This window comes from Uloborus diversus, chromosome 4 (assembly GCF_026930045.1).
Source record: "Uloborus diversus isolate 005 chromosome 4, Udiv.v.3.1, whole genome shotgun sequence".
Taxonomy (NCBI): domain Eukaryota; kingdom Metazoa; phylum Arthropoda; class Arachnida; order Araneae; family Uloboridae; genus Uloborus; species Uloborus diversus.
This window is the reverse complement of record NC_072734.1, coordinates 27,851,203-27,865,688: the sequence shown is the minus strand read 5'-3', so window position 1 is coordinate 27,865,688 and position 14,486 is coordinate 27,851,203. Positions and strand designations below refer to the sequence as shown.

At 35.4% G+C, this 14,486-nt stretch overlaps 2 protein-coding genes across 2 annotated transcripts in view; one reads left to right on the top strand and one right to left on the bottom strand.

The window, feature by feature from the left end:
- The window catches only part of LOC129219984 (importin-11-like), a 60,366-nt gene extending 59,632 nt beyond the window's left edge, over positions 1 to 734 (top strand). Inside the window, exon 20 of the mRNA XM_054854308.1 lies at positions 467 to 734. Within this exon, the coding sequence (XP_054710283.1) occupies positions 467 to 628 (162 nt within the window). The 3' untranslated portion in view covers positions 629 to 734. The remainder of the gene's footprint in view (positions 1 to 466) is intronic.
- A 10,862-nt stretch (positions 735 to 11,596) lies between these two features.
- Positions 11,597 to 12,007, bottom strand: LOC129219982 (histone H1-like). The gene has a single exon (XM_054854304.1). It carries the CDS (start codon positions 12,005 to 12,007, stop codon positions 11,597 to 11,599), a length of 411 nt encoding a protein of 136 aa, XP_054710279.1.
- Positions 12,008 to 14,486: the final 2,479 nt, after the last annotated feature.

Sequence of the window (14,486 nt, the reverse complement as noted above, 5' to 3'; positions counted from 1 at the left end):
TAATTTTTGTACAACTGCGACTACCATCTATTGAAGGTATTAGAAGTTAATGGAGGAGAATCTAACGATTAACAACTTAATTATGCAAAAAAAAATTGCACGAGAGATTAAATTTGAGCAAACATCTGTAAGCAAAAAGCAAAAGATAAAAGCAATTCTAAATATCAGACGATATTTACAGAGCAAATGTTTGAATTGTTTGGTTTCATTGTTATAGCAACATCATCCTTGTATTGCCAACGAGTAGCATTGCCAGTTGTACTGGCGAAGGATCACTTTTTAAGGCAAATGTGAGAAGCACTTAGTATTAAATGGACATTGCTTCAAGACTTATTGTATAAATGCTTCAATCAACTGATCAATTAATGTGCAACACTCTTAGCAATTGCAGTTCTTTTATGAAACTTGATGTAGTGGATAAAGTTTATTTTCAAAGTTAAATAACTGATTTCTAATATAATTACAGCTTTCTAGGTTAGACCCTGTATACACAGTAGTTCTCAGAGATTACTTTTATAATCAAGTTATGGCCCTCCAGAGCTCAGTCAGCAATGCAAAATTCCAAGACCTTATGTCTACTGTGGATGTTGAAACTATGCAACAAGTTCAAGAGTATCTTAAAAGATAAAAGTGTATTTGCAGCTAATCTTTATGTTTGTGTCTTAGAAAACTTGTAAATATGACAAATATGAATTACTCTTTCAAAAAGTGCTATACAAATAAAAATGTTTCTATTTTCGAGTTGTTTGTATTTTATTCAAAAATTTATTTGATGAAAATATATTCGAATTGAGTATTACAAAGTGAATGATTAGAAACATTTGATTTATATTATACTGAAGTCCTTAGAATTTAACTTAAGTTATTTAAAAGAGAAAAAAAAAATGTATGAATGTACAGTAGGGTTATGACTTTCAACATTTTTTTTCCTTCCAAATCTCCTATGGTTGCAATTATTGACATTTTGTGCTCTGATTGCTAAAAAGCTTTTTGATGCAGTTGTGTTTCAAAAAAGATCCTGCACCAACTCATTTCTACTTTAGTGTACTTGAAGTACACTGTAGTCTGTAGCAACTAAAAAAGTAGAATTTGTAATAGAAGTGATAAAAACCCTAATAAAAAATGTCTTTTTTTAACAATAGAAATAAACCAGAAATTTTGGGGAATAAACCTGGAACTTAGAAAAACATTGGAATTTTTAATGTAAACAAACTTATACATTTAAAAATTAATTATGATTTTAAAACATAATTTTCTAAGAATTTCTACAAACATTTTCAGGATATGTCCCTTATTTAAAACTACTAAACATGTGTTTTTTTTTTTTTTTTTTGCAACAAAAAATTTTTTTCTTTAAGTTTTTGGAGGTCAAAGTTGGACTTTGCTCATTTTTTCAAGAAAACATACAAATACAAAAGTGACAACCAGCAACAGGCTCTGGGCCCAGCTAGACTGGTCCCAACTTACATAGGTCAATACTTTTTAATTTAAGAGTGAACCATGGCACAGGCAATTATTTTGTGTTCTACTATATCCTCGATTTCTGTTAGTACATAATTAGTTGTGGTTGACTCCTTACACAAAGGTCAGGGGTCACTCACTTCTTCAACATTTCCAAAACTTTTTTGCCTTCAGTAACAAGCTTTTGCTAAAGTAAAAATGAACAACGGCTGAAAATGTACTTGTTTAAAAAACATTTTTTTTCTTTGTATCAATATATGATTCATTTTTACTGTGGGTGTCTATAAAGAAATATATAAGCAATGCTTGCTCAATAATCGGATGTTATTTATGAATGGTGTGAAATATCATTGGTGCGACAAATTTTTATTTCTGTACAAATTATGTACAACATTCCATTTTTTTGAAAACTGGATTGCAGTCCGCAATTAATTGGGGAAATTGGTTTTTTTTTTTTTCTTTGAGATAGAATTTTTGTGTCATATGTGATTTCTTTTCATACTTCCTCAATCCTTATTGAAGGATATCACTCTAAATGCTGTGTGCATTTATCTGAATTTTTAAAATTAAATTACTCTGCTGCCATAAACCACAATTGTGTTGACAAATCTAATGTGGATGTAATAGAACGAATATTTTTGCCGTATGAGGGGTGAAACAGTACAACTGCTCTAAAAATTTAATCAGTCAAATGAAAATTAGTTGCTGCTAAAATTGTTACTGGATATTTTTTTTTTTTTTTAGCACCATTTTTTTTTTATGTTGATCATTTAGAATTTTTCTCCTGAAGACTAAATTTTATAATTCTTCAGTTGAGCTTACTAAGCAATTGGAAAAAAGTTTGTTTTGAATAAATTCTTTATTCAATGTCACTAAATCAAGCATTTTCAGATTATTTATTATAACTTGCACAGTTTGCTTTTGTGAGCAAGTATTTTGTTATTGTTTTCATATTTCTTTCTTCTCTTTCTTTTTTAACTACATTTTATTTTGGAGAAGATACAAGTATTTCCACTCCAGAGGTCCCTGTTAATGTCATCATAGAGGCTTATTGGGGAGGGGGGGGGAGCTACAAAATATATAATTATTTTTGACGTTAAAAAATAAGAAAATTATGTTTGTTCTTATTTTTTAACGTACTTTAATAAGATTTTAATTCATTCTATGGTAACAGTTCAATTATCTTGGAACCCACAGGAAACAAAAAAGAGTATTATGTAATAAAAAATTTCTATCCATATTAGAACTATTGGAAAAAATTATTTATTAAAAGTTTAAAAAAAAAAAAAACTTTCTAATAAGTTGAAACATGAAATAGTAAATATATGTATGTTTTCAGTTAAGATATTATTCTTTAAGAAAAAAAAATTCTTCTTCTTCATGTCATGCTAATTAAATTACTTTACAAATGAATTTCATATTGCTAACATAACTGCTAATGTTATTTTTGAGTGTGTAGGATTCAAAAAACAATGCTTTTTGCTGGCTTGCTCCTAGTGATTGCAATGCTGGTATACAGGTATTTTCTCCAGTGAAGTGCCAGTATTTTCGATATCAGCTGCAAATAATAAGTGTTTTTTAATTTAACTTATTAGATAACTACAGTTATTTTTAATGTTCATTTCTTTTTCGATTACTAAGTACCAAAATTAATCTAGTGTGGATTAAGTTATTTAAAAAAAATAATAGAATATCAATGAAATTAGCGGAAAAAATACAAAAGGATATTTTCATCACTACATAGCATGAGGAATTGCATTTTCATGCTTTCATGTGCAATATGTTTTTTTTTTTTTTTTTTTTTTTGCTTCCATTTTTTTGATCACTAGCTTGCCCTTTTAAAATAGTTTATTAAAAGTCATGCAACATGGAAGCGTCCCATCTGCCAAGAAAACCAAATGTCAGCCTCCAACAAAGCCAGATATCCTGATATCCACCACCAAGAAAGAAAAAAAAATTTGACCATGCGACGAAGGACAGCTTACACAACAGAACAAGTTGGGTTTTTCACCCTTTTGTATCTCAATCCCATGAAGACCCCCCGGAGTTGATTTTGGATATAATCAATCCCTAGTCGCCTCTGACGACGTAAACTATAATTTTACAGATCTGCCAACTCTCCAGTTTTTCACGGGAGACTCCCGTTTTTTACTCCATTCTCCCGGTTGTACGTTTGAGTATCCATTTCTCCCGTTTTTTTATTTTTTCGGGGTTTTTTCTTTTTTTTAAAATTTAACTTAATTTTCTTCCTTAAAATAGTTACTCACAGCCCTAATAGATGGCGTGGCTAGCAGAGCAAACCCGCACTGCTCAGTGAGCTCACGTTCGACGAGCACAACCGGTTAGTTAATCACGTGACAGCTAATGATCACGTGCTCCAATCAACTGCTTAGAATGGTAAGGGATGCGTTCACCGGTTGATCATAGATCGCTGCGGTAAGCAACCGGTTACTTAGCGATCGACCGGTGAGGTTCGTCGAACGCAAGGTGAGCGGCAAACATCCGATGGGTGCGTTCGGAGTGTCGACCGAAATGCTTCCGGAGATGGTATTTTGGTTTAACTCTACGTTCGCACTTCCACTTCTATCTCACGCATGCGCCGTTGCCGTTTTCGCGGTATCGTTCAGTTTTCAAACGCATGCTAACTGCGCCGCGTGTTTTCATCTTGATCTACAGCGTGCGTTGTAGTTTAACATTCATCTTTACCGATGTCTGAAAAAAAGAAATATCTACAAACAAAAAGAGCGATTATACGAGTGAATTCTCTTTCATGAAAAAATTAAATAAATACTTGTTATAACAGTGTTTTTTACTTATTATAGCATCGTTTAAAATCTCCCTTTTTCTCCCTTAAAGCTTTGACTGGATCTACCGTTTTTTCTTTTCATAAGGTTGGCAAGTCATACAACCATCAGGGGAAGGAGGAATTAAAGTTAGAAAGTCGCTGTTCACAAACAAGCTTTCGTTTCTTATAAGGACTACAGCCTAAACGAAAAGATGGTTTGAGTTGAAACTTCACACACATTCTTTGTGCCCTACTGATGTGCCATTTGACCACCAAATCATACCTTCCCAGGGTCCTGTGATAATTATTTTTTGAAAACATTCTTGGGGAGGGGGGGAGGGCATTGAGGACAAATACAAAAATTGTAATCTTGTAGACATCATGTGTCAGAATAATTGAAGTTTGAAATTCCCTAATTTTCCCTAAATTCTTATATACTTACTCTCAGCTCACAGGGTTTGTTAATCTCTAACTGAAATTGCATGACTGAAACAGATATAACAATTCAAAAGTTTTCTTAGGATATGAAATTCAATCAAGACTAAAACTGATCCAACTGTTGCATAGTCTAGGAGTAAATGATTTCCCGTGCAATTTTTGTGATACAATTATGGGAGTTACTGTTTCTGAAAGTTATTGGCACGAGGAAAACGAATTTGGATGTTGGCACCCGCGAAAATGATGCAGAGGGGCAGTTATAACTGTTGGGGGGGGGGGGGGCAAGTGGTTTTCCGTTATATTTTTGTGATACAATTATGGGAGTTAGTTTTTCTGAAAGGTATTGGCACGAGGAAAATGAATTTGGATGCTACTACCCTCGAAAATGCAGCAAAGGGGGAAGGGATTATAACTTTGCTGCGGAGCAAGTGGTTTTCCGTTCATTTTTTGTAATATAATTATGGGAGTTAGTTTTTCAGAAAGGTATTAGTACGAGAAAAACGAATTTGAATGTTGCCAACCCTTAAAATGGTGTATGGGGGGAGGGGGGTTATAACTGTGTTGGGGTGCAAGTGGTTTTCCGTTCAATTTTTGTGATACAATTAAGGGAGTTAGTTTTTCTGAAAGGTATGGGCAAGAGGAATACGAATTTGAATGTTGCTACCCCCAAAAATGCTACAGGGAGAGAAGGGGGAGGTTATAACTGAAAACATAAAACAGTTATATATTCAACATTTCTCGGTTTACAACAAGTTTTCAAAGCTTAAAATGCGTAAATCCACTAATAACATTATTATAATGCATAAACATCCGAATTAAATTGCAGACCCGTGTTTCAGATCTATTAAGAGCTCCTTTTTCATAGTAAAAGATGTGAGTTTATGAATGAAAATTCATTCGGGGCTAAGGACGATCTTTTCATTGATAAGGGGTTCCTGGTAACCAAGCCCATCATTTAAGCAAAAAATGGGGGGGGGGGGGGCTTCCTCCCCCTCTGATTAAAAAAATCGCAAATTCGCATTTGTGTTTTTTATTGTTTTCCCAGTATATTCCCTCATCCGTATTAAATATGGGGGTCAGGGGCGGGTCAATTGCCCCTTGACATTGAAAATTTAATTTTTTGTACATATAAGTTGGCATTGTTTTTCGATTGTAATTGGGGGGGGGGGGGGCAGATTCAATTGAAAGATTATTTGCTTCTCTAAACAAGCAATTTCTTCATAAATTATGCCCCCACAACAATTTTTCATATCTTAAAGCACTACTAGAGTGCTTATATGCAATTACAAATGTGCTGTAAATAATTTATATTGATTATCATGGGACGCGGGAACGTCCCGGTGACCAAGAAAACCTAATATCCATCGCCAAGAAAGACAAAAGAAATTAAACATGCGACTAAGGACAGTTTACACGACAGAGCAAGTTGGGGTTTTCACCTCTCTGTATCCCTGCCCCATGAAGACCCCCGGAGTTGATTTTTAGTATGCTCTACCTTTAGTGGCCCCTGACGACTTATACTAAAATATAATCACCAGGACCATCAGGGGGAGGAGAAATTTAAGTTAGAAAATCACTGTTCACACACACAAAAACCTTTTCGTGTTCTTTGACAGGGCTGCAGCCCAAACAAAAAGAGAGATCGAGCTGAAATCTCGCACATATATTCCTTGTGCTCTACTGATGTGCCATTGACCCCCCCTCCTCCTTCCTCTCGTTTTTATTCCCCAAATCATACCTTCCCGGGGGTCTGTAATAGCCCCCAGGGGTTTACGGTAACAATTTTTTGTATACATATTCTTGGGGGGGGGGGGGGCATTGAGTACATATATAAAATTCATCCCCTGGGGACATCATGTCCCAGTGTAACTAAAGTTTGAAAATCACTAATTTCCCCTAAATTCTTATGAACTTACTCTCACTCAGCTCATAGAGTTTGTTGATTTCTGACTGAAATTGTGAGGCTGAAACAAATCTTAACGATTATTCAAAAGTTGTCTTAGGAAATGAAATTCAATCAAGACTAGAACAGATCCAACAGTTGCATAAATCTTCTGACGCATCCAAGTTTAATATATTTAATGGCTTGGGCTTTTTTTTTTTGGCAATAATATATGTTATTTCGTCTTTCAAATCTAGTGTTTTTTGAAACGGCTCCGGTCCTCCCAAGCCTGCCCCTCCTCCTGGGCGATTATGTGTGTGTATGTATGTAAGGACGTGTATGTGCGTAGACTTGTGTGTATGTAGGAGTGTGTGTGTGCATGTGTGCTTGTAGGACATGGACGCCTCTATCCAGGAGGAATGGATTCCGGTGGACAGTGCTGCTAGTGCAGGCCCAAGGCCAGAGGAGCAGCTCCTGCATGGGCCGAGGGATGGCAGTGTTGCAGAAACCCCTGGCCTAAGGCCGCTATATATACGAGCCGACGCATCAGCCATTTTGGATCGGAGTGCGTGTTTGAGTGGTTGTCTTTTCTGGCAAGTCATCGCGTTTGTTGCGTTTTCACTGGGAACAATTATTAGCGGCAAGTGAACTATTTATTAAATGAATATTATCTTTGGTTAATTTGGCAAAACCCGAAACTTTTCTCTGGTAACCCTAGCTCCGCAACAATGAAAGACCCAATCTAAAATGGCTAAACTTAAGCTGATGCGCCGGCCCGATGCCGTCGTAACGGGCCGACGCATTAGCTTAAGTTTAGCCATTTTGGATCGGATATTTCATTGATGTAGAGCTAGGGTTACCACACCAAAATTTCGGGTTTGGCCAAATTCGCCAAAAATTTAATAATTAATCCCCCGGCCTATGTTTATCGCCAAGCGATCACGCTACAGTAACACACCCAATTAGCAAGCAAAGCGAACTCCAACCGATTATCGATCCAATATTTTTAACGAAAAACGAAAATTACCCAACAGAAAAACAACGTAATTAAAAAACATAGTTACATCTAATACGAAAAGGAAATCCTGTATCCCGTACCCCGTAAAATGTAAGAAATTTCAAAAAATATGCTTACATCGTCGTCATGTTTGCTCGGTCTTTTTTAATTTCTATTTTAATTGAACGTTCGTATTTATTTATGACTCGATATATTTATTTAGCAAATAATTTTATATGTAAATGGATCATTTAAAGTCGATTTGGCGAATTGATGAGGTCTTTCATTTGGCGGACTTTTTAACTTTAAATGATTCGGTTTAATTATTTGGAAAATTACTTTTCACTTTATTAGTTTTGTTTCAAGTCTTGTTTTTTGTTCAAAAAAAAAAAATTACAGTGACAAAATAATGCATGGTTTCGCCAAATAAGTAGTTTCTACGTAGGTTTAATCAAACATGCTAGCAATAAGCTAAACAAAAACAATCGCCAAGGTTGATAATGTGCCGTAAACTACCTATAACGAAAAAAAAACGTGGTCTCCGATATAATAAAGGTAACAGTTTCTAAAGAGAGTTGACAGCTCTCTCAAAAATAATAGTCTGGAATAATTTCGAAAATATTCATCAGAAAGAGTCTAAAAGCATCAAAAACACCCTTTCAAATAAGAGAAATATTCATTAATATCGCCATTAAAACAAAACATATCATTCACCCTTAAAAATTACGTTAACAAAACCAGTAAGAGTCAAATTTTTTTTAAAGATCTTCTACAGACAAAGCCCCAATGCGTTAAAAACAAATTGCAAGACATTTTACTTTTTAATACTCAAGCAAGAAATGGCAACAAATAATATTGTTCAGCTTTTCTTCAAGCTAAAATTAATCTCGGGCCGTGGTAACCCGATCGGTAGAGTGTCGGATTCGGGGCCGGAGGGTCCTGAGTTCGAACCTCGATGGTCGAAGACCCACCGTCGTCATTAAAGGGGACTGGGCGACGTTAAATATGCTCGTGGTCTCAATGTCCTCCAAGTGAAACGATACCTCTGGGGGTGCTAGCACCAGGTAGCTATTAGCTCCTGGCCTAGTTCTAAATTCTCAATAACTGTTCGATCCGGTGATGGTGCTGCCTTCTATCGGTATAAAAAAATAATGGAGGCAAGGCACTTAATATGCAGTCCTCGACATAAATACAGTTGTAGTCAGTTGTGAATCGGAATCGGAAATTAATCACGCGCAAAAAATGGAGGAAGAAATTTCTTTTTGAAATAAATTAATTTTTACTTCAAACGCTTATAACTTTTTTTTGTAGTCATTTTTCGATGTCCGCAGCTTCAGTCTTTGCGGATATTTTTGAAGTTTTCATTTTTTATGTGCTTTCCAGCGGTACAAAAACCGAAACAATCGGACCATTTCTTGGCATAGACGTATGTTCAAGTGTGCGTAAAAATTGAGTTTTTAATTATTTTCTCTGTTAATTAGCACAATACGTGTATGAGACTGGAATATTTGTAACCTCGTAAAATTTCGAATTTTTCAATATCTGGTTTGACGCTGAACTCGAGCCCGTTCTTGAGAATTTTGCGGATGAGTGTGGAACGTTCCCATCCCGTTTCACCCCCTTAAAACTGAAATTTCCAAAAATCCTTTCTTAGCACACGCTTGCGTTATAAAATTAACCTGTGTTCCAAATTTCAGCTTTAGCCTCAGTTGTTTTGACTGTGCGTTGATTGTCAATTAGGACTAGTGATGTTCCGGATATCCGTATCCGTATCCGCGGATATCCGAGCGAAAATAAAGATCCGTATCCGTTACGTTTTTGACGGATCTTAAACGGATCATTTCTATTCTAAAATTTTTTAAATATTTGAATAAAAGACTCTTAAATTCCGTTTAAATTAGGTTTTATTCCCTATTTAAATTATAAGATAATATTTCAGGAGCCAATTCGTACCCCCCTCCCACCCGTTTCAAAAAGGAAGGGGAAATAAGTTTTAAAAGTGTGTATCAGTGTGTCTTTTGTGGCACCGCAGCTCCTAAATAGATGAACCGATTTTGATAATTCATTTTTCGTTCAAAAGGTGACTTGATCGAAAGTGTTCTTAGCTTGGCCTCGTTTTTTTAGAACTTTAATAACCGGAGATATTAATTAAAAACCCCTTTAACTTTTTCACATTTATGGTAGTAAAAATTTACCCGTACATTAAAAATGTTGGCCCTAATTGAAAGAACGAAGTTTTCTGCGTTTGATATTTATTTGAAACTTCCAACTTATATACAGTAGGAGCTATAATCTTGTTTAGTAAATTTTAAATGCAATTCTAAGCCTTTATACGCGTGACTGGTAGCGATTTCATAGTCGGAAGATAAGGAGTAAAAGCTCAATGAGTTAAAATTTTTACCTGCTATCAGTTCATATTTGTTAACAAATGTGTGTTCTGACCGCGAAATTCATCTTAATATGAGGTCGGCTCTCTGGGACACGTTTTATTTTTTTAATTTTTAATTTAATATTAGTTTTTGTTACTGATTTGGGGTTTCTGTTATTCTTCATTTTTGTTTTTCTCGGCATCCTTTAAAGAAAGTGAGACTAAATTCTCTATTTACTGTTTGTAAAGGTGTTGCCGGATCTGTATTTCGTCGGTCGGAGAAGTTCAAGTGGAATGGGTCAGCGCTGCATTTATGCTGAAATGAAATGGGAAAAATTATTTCTAGCCTGTCCAGTAGCAGCTTTACACTCTTGCTCCTGTATCCTACATTTACCGAGTAAGCTAGAAATAATTTTTCACATTCCATCCAAGCATTAATGCAGCGCTCACCCGTTCCTTCCAACTCTCCCTCAATTTAAACGGAGATTTCTTTAAAGAGTAAATCATAGTCTTGATTATATTTTTGCCGCAGTTGACATTTTTTGAAGAAATTGCCATTATTCTGACGGGAATATCTTCGGTAACAAATTTTACACTTGATAGTTGAATTGGGTAAAAAAACATTTTGAGATCCGTATCCATAGATCTTTACACTAATGATCCGGATCCGTATCCGCGGATCTACTTTTTTAACGATCCGGCACATCACTAGTCAGGAGAAGCTATTTTATATATATATACAGATCAATACAGTATATTTTGCGGGGGGGGGGGTTGCATTTTGGGGGGGGGAGGGGTTTTGTAACACCACCGTCCCCCGGCCCATGCAGCTGCACTGGTCCTGGGTCTGCACTAGCAGCACTGTCCACCGGAATCCACTGCTCCTGGACGGCGGCGTCCATGTCCTACATACACACACGCACACGCACTCCTACATACACACAAGTCTACACACATACACGTCCTTACATACATACACGTAATCGCCCAGGAGGAGGGGAAGGCTTGGGAGAACCAGAGCCGTTTCTAGAAACAATAGCTCCAATGAGTAGGGTTCTGACGCAACTCGTGATTGCGAAAAACATAATTTGAATTCAAAATATCAGAACTCAAATTAGCTATTATTTATATATATATATATATATATATATATATATATATATATATATATATATATATATATATTTTTTTTTTTTTTTTTTTTTTTTTTTTTTTTTTTTTTCCTGCTGCAAAACTTGATTTTCCCTGTTCCGAAAGTTGCTTCAAATCTGGCGACTGACTGTGACCCCATTGATCATCTATAGCGTGAAGAAAACGAAATTAACATAATAAATATTTCGAATAAAAGTTCCCTGAAAACATAAAAAAATTCCACTAATAAGCAAAATTAATTATGAGGCGCAAAAAATTTAGCAATGGAATATTTTTTCGCTTATTTGGCCATGTTATGATTATTCCCCTAAACCTATCATTTAGGTTCAGGTTATTCTAAGAGACAGAGATTAAAATAACTTGACTTTTTTTTAATTTATTGACAATTTATATTTTGAAATGGAGATTAGAATACTATCAATATTTTTTTTTACAATTTACTAGTTCCAAATGTTTTGAACGTTTCAAATTTCGAAAAAAAAGTAAATGTTCTGAATGAAATTGAAAGTTATATCAGCCACTCTTTTTCGGGCTTTTTCTTTTCCTGGATCCTCGTTGGCCAGTATTCCTAGTAGCTTTGGGTTTCGCCAATTTTCTTGCCTGCTTTTTGGGGGATGTCTTCATTGAACGTCCTTTGCGTCCTCTACCAATCTTCTTTTGCACCTTTTCAGCCACTTTATAGTTTCCCGCTTCACTCATTAGTTGTCCACGATCCAAAGCGTTCTTCAAGTACATCTTGATTTCGGCACCCTTTTGCTTTGTATCCACATTCCTGGTGTTGCTCAGGAACGACTTGATGTTGGATAGAGTGGTTCCTTGAGTTCCTTGTAGTTTGCGGATGGCGTTCATAATTTGGCGACCCAGACCTTTAGTCGATGCAGTCTCTTTTTCAATTTTCGGAGAAGCCGAAGTTTTTTCCGCCATCTTCACTCCTTCAGAATCCATAATTACGTATTTAAGAGTAAATTTCAGATGATTACCACTCTTCTCGTCCGGCTTATTTCCTTACTTACAAACAGTGGATGAAAATATAAATTTTTGAAATGCTTTACCATCAACGTGAAGCAACATTGACACGAGCTCTCCGATTTTACCAGCGATCCAGATAAAGTTTTACGTTCATGTCCTCAAGATTTAAAATTCTTGATCAAGGCAAAAATAAGACTCATGAACTATGTGAAGGCTGAACACTTTTCATGAATGAACCCCAGACGTAATTAAAGGAGATGATATTTTTTACAGTTGGGGCCCAGTAATTCGCAACTCCAGAGCTCGAATACGCTACCTTGTGGTGGTTAACAATACTAAAGAAAAAGGTAAAACATTCCATTCCACGTGTTTTCTTTGGGGTAAATTACAGGCTTCAGACAGTTTGTGGTGTAATGTAAATTCAGAAGAATTGAAAAGAGAGTTTCCAACAAACACTATGAAAAATTACTGCCATTCACGAAGCGAAGATGCAAGTTATAAGTTACGGCATTTGTTTGTTTTACCTTTTTCATCCGCCATTAGACAGTGGTTGTAGCGTCCCCTATAGTTTATTGGAGTTGCGAATACATCAGCTCAACGCATCTGTCGTTTTGGATCAGAGCGCTTGTTTGCGTGGCTTTCTAACTTCTAGCAAAACATCGGCTTCCGGTGTTGTGTCAAAGCAAGGAATTTATTAGCGTGACAAAATTGCTTGTGTAGAATAGTTCAAAAAATCATTTAACACATACTATTTTAACTTATTTTCATGAACAGGGAGGAACGTAATTAAAAAGAACTATAACATTAAATTAAAAATTTTAAAAAATCTACGACCCTGATTGTCTATCTCATATTACGATGAACTTCGTGTCAGCCACATATAAAATTCAAATACCTTTAGTATTTTAGATGAATATTTCAAGATCGCCGGTCGAAATATGACGGGTGAAAATTGCATCTACATTTAAACGAAGCTGTGAGCGAACTGTTTGGGGCTATTTTGATGGTTTAAATTTTAACCCTAAATCCAGTAGATTAACCTTAAACTCCAGTGGATAGCGTTCATTGTTGACCACTTTTCCGTTTTTACTTCATTTTACAACGAGCTGATGTGTGACGACACACATGACTTCCTTTTACTCCAATTTAATGTCATTTCCCCATTGCTGGCAATTTTAATGTGATTCAATAGTTTACTCTCTAAATATCACCAACAGTGGCCAAATTAAAATCAGATTTGAAAAAAATTGCCAAATTCTTCGCCAAGTTGGCGACAAAACTTGGCGACCAAAAGACTGGCGATATATCCCCAAGTGTCCGCCAAATTATAACACCACTTCCGTTTGCATCGAAATTAACAGTGATTTCCTACTAAAAAGATGTGAAACACCTCCTTTGGTACATCCGAATGCAACAAAAAAGGGAAGTGCACAACTAGACCCCACTAGGAGTCTACGTACCAAATTTCAACTTTCTAGGACGTACTTGTAAATTCTTTCATGTGTTCTCTATATGTATTCTGTACTGTAATAAAAAATATATCATGCGTAAAGAAAGCAAGGCCCTCAGATTGTAGTCCTCATCAAAATAAAACCGTGCAATAAGCACCAAAAGAAAGAAAGTCTACGAATTCGATTTTCATCTCTAACATGTTGCATTTGTTTTTGCTTTGATTCAACGGACTGAGTTTCGCGACGTATATTTTTTTGATGGGCTTTTTTAGTTTTGCGAGAAAGATTTGACTGACGATGTTTCTGATTTCACGTCATCATGAGTTATACAGGCTGTTTATATAGCTGTGCTGTGGTTGACGTAAGTTCGCGCATTTTTGCCGAAGATCAAACACATGTAGCTTTAAGCCGAGTTAGTTCCCTAGAGGGACTAATTTTTAGTAGTTTAAATCACCGCAAGTTACTCAATAAACCTCACGATACAAACAAACTCTCTCAATGAAATGACAAGATTGCGAAATGTACCGTCTTATAATCATAATAACTAAGTCAATGAAAATTAACTAAAAAGTGTAAAATAAAAAATTATTAAATAAAAAAAAAACCCCGACTGTGTAAAAACCAAAAAACCTAAAAAGAAAAATGTATAAGCCCAGTAGTTTAGAATGTATTCAGTATTACTGAATAACTACACCGTTGAAATAGTTTTATAACCGTACACAAATAACACAAATCATAAATTCAAAAACAGAATAGAAGGATCAACAATCGGTACCCATTCAAATTTAATGGAGGTTCCTTGAATCAGAAAGGAATTGGTCCCGACTGTTGATCCTTCTATTCTGCTTTTGAATTTATGATTTGTCTTATCTGTGTACGGTTATGAAACTAGTTCAACGGTGTAGTTATTCAGTAGTACTTAATAACATTCTAAACTACTGGGCTTATACATTTTTCTTCTTAATTTTTTTGATTTTTACGCA

Excerpts from the sequence above, each read along its gene's own strand:
- LOC129219982 (XM_054854304.1), bottom strand. The coding sequence starts at position 12,007 with ATGGCGGAAAAAACTTCGGCTTCTCCGAAAATTGAAAAAGAGACTGCA.